The following is a 5,803-nucleotide window of genomic DNA, read 5'->3' as shown; positions in this document are numbered from 1 at the left end:
GGGCTCACAGTCAGTGATCAGTAGGGTTGAGGTCAGGGCTCTGTGCAGGACACTCGAGTTCCTCCAAGCTGGGCCCCCCATGTCTGTATGGAGCCCCCCCTATGTCTATATGGAGCTGGCTTTGTACACAGGGGACAGTCATGGGGGGACATAAAAGGGTCTCCACCAGGTTTCTGGCCCTCTAGTGTATCTCTCACTGTGCCCAGAGCTTGGCCTACACTGAAGGGATATTGGTGTAGAGTCCAGATTGTCCTTCCATCAAGCACACTGATAAATGGTGGCCCCGTAGTCCTGGTATGTTGGAAGGTGGCGTGGCCCAGGGTCATGCTCGTGTCATACCTGTTGGTCAGAGGCCCAATGAAGGGATTGGTCAGCAGCTGGACGGTGGCTTTTGAGGCGAACAATAAACCCACTTTGACATTTTCATTGAGTAGGTTGGAGTCGGCCTTGGGGCAGTCAGATGTTGGCACAGCGCTGGGGAGTGCAGGTGGTGGTGTCACTTCCTTGGCTCGGCGTAGTGTCTCAGACGTGGCATTTGTGGTGATCAGGGTGCTGTTGTCGTAGTAGGAGAAGATGGTCTGGAAGGTGCTGGGTGCGGAGAGCCCACTCGGCCCTTCTTGGGGGACACTGCCATTGGATTCATGGGTCATGGTGTACAGGTAGCTGGGGATGATGGGAACTGTGAAGAGAAATATTCTGTGTCAGAGAGAGAGTGAGAAGAAGGACAACCTCACCGAGAAGTCACCGAGTTCTTCTCCGAGCTCCTCCCTGCGTGTTCATCATCGTCATGGAGATCCGTCCGCCATACTAGAGAGAACAATGATGGCCGTTATAGGATCAGTCTGCTGGGGAGAGTCCACCAATGGCGGCCCATTACCTGAAGAACCTGGAAGTTCAGGGATCTGCCTGACCACTTTCCTGCTTCTGCTCCTCCTGGTACATCCTCCATGTCACTGCTCCTCCTAGTACATCCTCCATGTCACTGCTCCTCCTAGTACATCCTCCATGTCACTGCTCCTCCTAGTACATCCTCCATGTCACTGCTCCTCCTAGTAGGGGGACATCTGCTGAGGGTAACATCTCCTGAGGGTGGCATCTCCTGAGGGTGGCATCTTCTGAGGGTGGCATATCCTGAGGGGGACATCTCCTGAGGGTGGCATCTCCTGAGGGGGATATCTCCTGAGGGTGGCATCTCCTGAGGGGGACATCTCCGGAGGGTGGCATCTCCTGAGGGGGACATCTCCTGAGGGGGACATCTCCTGAGATAGACATCTCCTGAGGGGGACATCTCCTGAGGGTGGCTTCTCCTGAGGGGGACATCTCCTGAGGGTGGCATCTCCTGAGGGGGACATCTCCTGAGGGTGGCATCTCCTGAGGGTGGGCTCTCCTGAGGTTAACATCTCCTGAGGGTAACATCTCCTGAGGGTGGCATCTCCTGAGGGTGGCATCTTCTGAGGGTGGCATCTCCTGAGGTTAACATCTCCTCTGAGGGTAACATCTCCTGAGGGTGACATCTCCTGAGGGTGGCATCTTCTGAGGGGGACATCTCCTGAGGGGGGCATCTCCTGGGGGTGGCATCTCCTGAGGGAGACATCTCCTGAGGTTGGCATCTCCTGAGGGGGACATCTCCTGAGGGTGGCATCTCCTGAGGGGGACATCTCCTGAGGGTGGCATCTCCTGAGGGGGACATCTCCTGAGGGTGGCATCTCCTGAGGGTGGCATCTCCTGAGGTTAACATCTCCTGAGGGTAACATCTCCTGAGGGTGGCATCTCCTGAGGGTGGCATCTTCTGAGGGTGGCATCTCCTGAGGTTAACATCTCCTCTGAGGGTAACATCTCCTGAGGGTGACATCTCCTGAGGGTGGCATCTTCTGAGGGGGACATCTCCTGAGGGGGGCATCTCCTGAGGGGGACATCTCCTGAGGGGGACATCTCCTGAGGGTGGCATCTCCTGAGGGGGACATCTCCTGAGGGTGGCATCTCCTGAGGGGGACATCTCCTGAGGGGGACATCTCCTGAGGGTGGCATCTCCTGAGGGTGGCATCTCCTGAGGTTAACATCTCCTGAGGGTGGCATCTTCTGAAGGGGACATCTCCTGAGTGGGACATCTCCTGAGGGTGGCATCTCCTGAGGGTGGCATCTCCTGAGGTTAACATTTCCTGAGGTTAACATTTCCTGAGGGTGGCATCTCCTGAGGGGGGCATCTCCTGAGGGGGGCATCTCCTGAGGGGGACATCTCCTGAGGGGGACATCTCCTGAGGGTGGCATCTCCTGCGGGGGCCATCTCCTGAGGGTGGCATCTCCTGAGGGGGACATCTCCTGAGGGTGGCATCTCCTGAGGGGGACATCTCCTGAGGGGGACATCTCCTGAGGGTGGCATCTCCTGAGGGGGACATCTCCTGAGGGTGGCATCTCCTGAGGGGGACATCTCCTGAGGGGGACATCTCCTGAGGGGGACATCTCCTGAGGGTGGCATCTCCTGAGGGGGACATCTCCTGAGGGTGGCATTTCATGAGGGTAACATCTCCTGAGGGTGACATCTCCTGAGGGGGACATCTCCTGAGGGTAACATCTCCTGAGGGGGACATCTCCTGAGGGGGGCATCTCCTGAGGGGGGCATCTCCTGAGGGTGGCATCTTCTGAGGGGGACATCTGGACATCTCCTGAGGGGGACATCTCCTGAGGGTGGCATCTCCTGAGGGTAACATCTCTTGAGGGTGGCATCTCCTGAGGGTGGCATCTCCTACGGGTAACATCTCCCTTCTCACCCCCCCTCCATATACCTTTCTACCCCCTACCTCTACCCCTCCCTCGCTCTATGCCCCCCCCTCTCCCGCGAAGAGTCAGTTCAGTTGGGATGTCTCTGTGGGTGCTGTCGGTGTCAGCCAATTATGGTACCAGCGGGACGTCGGGCCGGGTCGGGTCGCATGTCTATGGGGGCCGTCACTTTACAGATTGGTACAATGATTCCTGAGAGCTGTGTGGTGTATGGAGGGCGGATTGGGGGAAGATTGGTCTGTGTGTGGCTACAACAACACTTCAGGACATGTCCCCATTATTGTCACACACACACTGCGAGTATCGCCTACCTACGACGGTGAGCAGCATGTTGTCCAGCAGGAGGGCGATGAAGACGATGAGAAGAATCAATTTCCTGGATTGTCTCCGATCCCGAAACCATCGCAGGAGACTAAACTCCGTCACCGACATGACGAGGATCCGGATCGCCTACAGAGGGAGAGATCAGAGAGCTGTCAATGATCCGCAATCATCTCCCCTCCCGACCATCCCACACACAGTCCACGACCGACCGATATGAACCCCCCCTCCCCCCTCCCGACCATACCACAGATCTGGGCGGCCTGGATGAAGGGTGACAGGAGATTTACTGAATGGTGAAGTGCTGTAACCCATAGCAACCCATCATCATTTATAACCAATAGCAACTCATCATCAGTATCAGTTGTATCCCATAGCATCCATCATTAGCATATACGCTATGTCCTGGTGACTCATCAATCGTAACCCGTAGCAACCCGTCATGAGCATGAGTCTGATCGGTGAGATCTAACACTCTCTTTGTATGATTTGGGTCTAATGAATCCCCGGGGGTCTGATACCCAATGAAAGGTGCTGATCCCCAATGGAGGGTGCTGATCCCCAATGGAGGGTGCTGATCCCCAATGGAGGGTGCTGGTCCCCAATGGAGGGTGCTGGTCCCCAATGGAGGGTGCTGATCCCCAATGGAGGGTGCTGATCCCCAGTGGAGGGTGCTGATCTCCAATGGAGGGTGCTGATCCCCAGTGAAGGGTGCTGATCTCCAATGGAGGGTGCTGATCCCCAATGGAGGGTGCTGGTCCAAAATGGAGGGTGCTGGTCCCCAATGGCGTGTGCTGACCCCCAATAGAGGGTGCTGATCCCCAATGGAGTGTGCTGACCCCCAATAGAGGGTGCTGATCCCCAATGGAGTGTGCTGGTCCCCAAAGGAGGGTGCTGATCCCCAATGGAGGGTGCTGGTCCCCAGTGGAGGGTGCTGATCCCCAATGGAGTGTGCTGACCCCCAATAGAGGGTGCTGATCCCCAATGGAGGGTGCTGGTCTCCAGTGGAGGTTGCTGGCCCACAATGGAGGGTGCTGGTCCCCAGTGGAGGGTGCTGGTCCCCAATGGAGGGTGCTGGTCCCCAGTGGAGGGTGCTGGTCCCCAGTGGAGGGTGCTGATCCCCAGTGGAGGGTGCTGGTCCCCAATGGAGGGTGCTGGTCCCCAATGGAGGGTGCTGGTCCCCAGTGGAGGGTGCTGATCCCCAATGGAGGGTGCTGATCCCCAATGGAGGGTGCTGGTCCCCAATGGAGGGTGCTGGTCCCCAGTGGAGGGTGCTGGTCCCCAATGGAGGGTGCTGATCCCCAATGGAGGGTGCTGGTCCCCAATGGAGGGTGCTGGTCCCCAGTGGAGGGTGCTGGTCCCCAATGGAGGGTGCTGATCCCCAATGGAGGGTGCTGATCCCCAATGGAGGGTGCTGGTCCCCAGTGGAGGGTGCTGGTCCCCAATGGAGGGTGCTGATCCCCAGTGGAGGGTGCTGGTCCCCAAAGGAGGGTGCTGGTCCCCAATGGAGGGTGCTGGTCCCCAATGGAGGGTGCTGATCCCCAATGGAGGGTGCTGGTCCCCAATGGAGGGTGCTGGTCCCCAGTGGAGGGTGCTGGTCCCCAATGGAGGGTGCTGATCCCCAATGGAGGGTGCTGGTCCCCAATGGAGGGTGCTGGTCCCCAATGGAGGGTGCTGATCCCCAATGGAGGGTGCTGATCCCCAATGGAGGGTGCTGGTCCCCAATGGAGGGTGCTGGTCCCCAATGGAGGGTGCTGATCCCCAATGGAGGGTGCTGATCCCCAGTGGAGGGTGCTGATCTCCAATGGAGGGTGCTGATCCCCAGTGGAGGGTGCTGGTCCCCAATGGAGGGTGCTGATCCCCAATGGAGGGTGCTGGTCCAAAATGGAGGGTGCTGGTCCCCAATGGCGTGTGCTGACCCCCAATAGAGGGTGCTGATCCCCAATGGAGTGTGCTGACCCCCAATAGAGGGTGCTGATCCCCAATGGAGTGTGCTGGTCCCCAAAGGAGGGTGCTGATCCCCAATGGAGGGTGCTGGTCCCCAATGGAGGGTGCTGGTCCCCAATGGAGTGTGCTGACCCCCAATAGAGGGTGCTGATCCCCAATGGAGGGTGCTGACCCCCAATAGAGGGTGCTGGTCCTCAGTGGAGGGTGCTGGTCCCCAGTGGAGGGTGCTGATCCCCTATGGAGTGTGCTGACCCCCAATAGAGGGTGCTGATCCCCAATGGAGGGTGCTGGTCCCCAATGGAGGGTGCTGATCCCCAGTGGAGGGTGCTGATCCCCAATGGAGGGTGCTGATCCCCAATGGAGGGTGCTGGTCCCCAGTGGAGGGTGCTGATCCCCAATGGAGGGTGCTGATCCCCAGTGGAGGGTGCTGGTCCCCAATGGAGGGTGCTGGTCCCCAGTGGAGGGTGCTGGTCCCCAATGGAGGGTGCTGGTCCCCAATGGAGGGTCCTGATCCCCAATGGAGGGTGCTGATCCCCAGTGGAGGGTGCTGGTCCCCAAAGGAGGGTGCTGGTCCCCAGTGGAGGGTGCTGGTCCCCAATGGAGGGTGCTGGTCCCTAGTGGAGGGTGCTGGTCCCCAGTGGAGGGTGCTGATCCCCAGTGGAGGGTGCTGGTCCCCAATGGAGGGTGCTGGTTCCCAATGGAGGGTGCTGATCCCCAGTGGAGGGTGCTGATCTCCAATGGAGGGTGCTGATCCCCA

General features: G+C 58.7%; 1 protein-coding gene across 1 annotated transcript in view; it reads right to left on the bottom strand.

The window, feature by feature from the left end:
• Positions 1 to 3,232, bottom strand: part of LOC108803923 (synaptic vesicular amine transporter-like) — an 8,816-nt gene extending 5,584 nt beyond the window's left edge. The window contains exons 1-2 of the mRNA XM_018575711.1: positions 3,090 to 3,232; positions 340 to 679 (exon numbers count right to left, since the gene is read on the bottom strand). Of these exons, the coding sequence (XP_018431213.1) occupies positions 340 to 679; positions 3,090 to 3,210 (461 nt within the window). The 5' untranslated portion in view covers positions 3,211 to 3,232. The remainder of the gene's footprint in view (positions 1 to 339; positions 680 to 3,089) is intronic.
• Between the last annotated feature and the right edge of the window lie 2,571 nt (positions 3,233 to 5,803).

This window comes from Nanorana parkeri, unplaced genomic scaffold, assembly GCF_000935625.1.
Source record: "Nanorana parkeri isolate BGI_ZX_2015 unplaced genomic scaffold, ASM93562v1 scaffold4470, whole genome shotgun sequence".
NCBI classification, from domain to species: Eukaryota; Metazoa; Chordata; class Amphibia; order Anura; family Dicroglossidae; genus Nanorana; species Nanorana parkeri.
The sequence above is the reverse complement of the archived record's forward strand: the minus strand, read 5'-3'. Positions and strand labels throughout refer to the sequence as shown.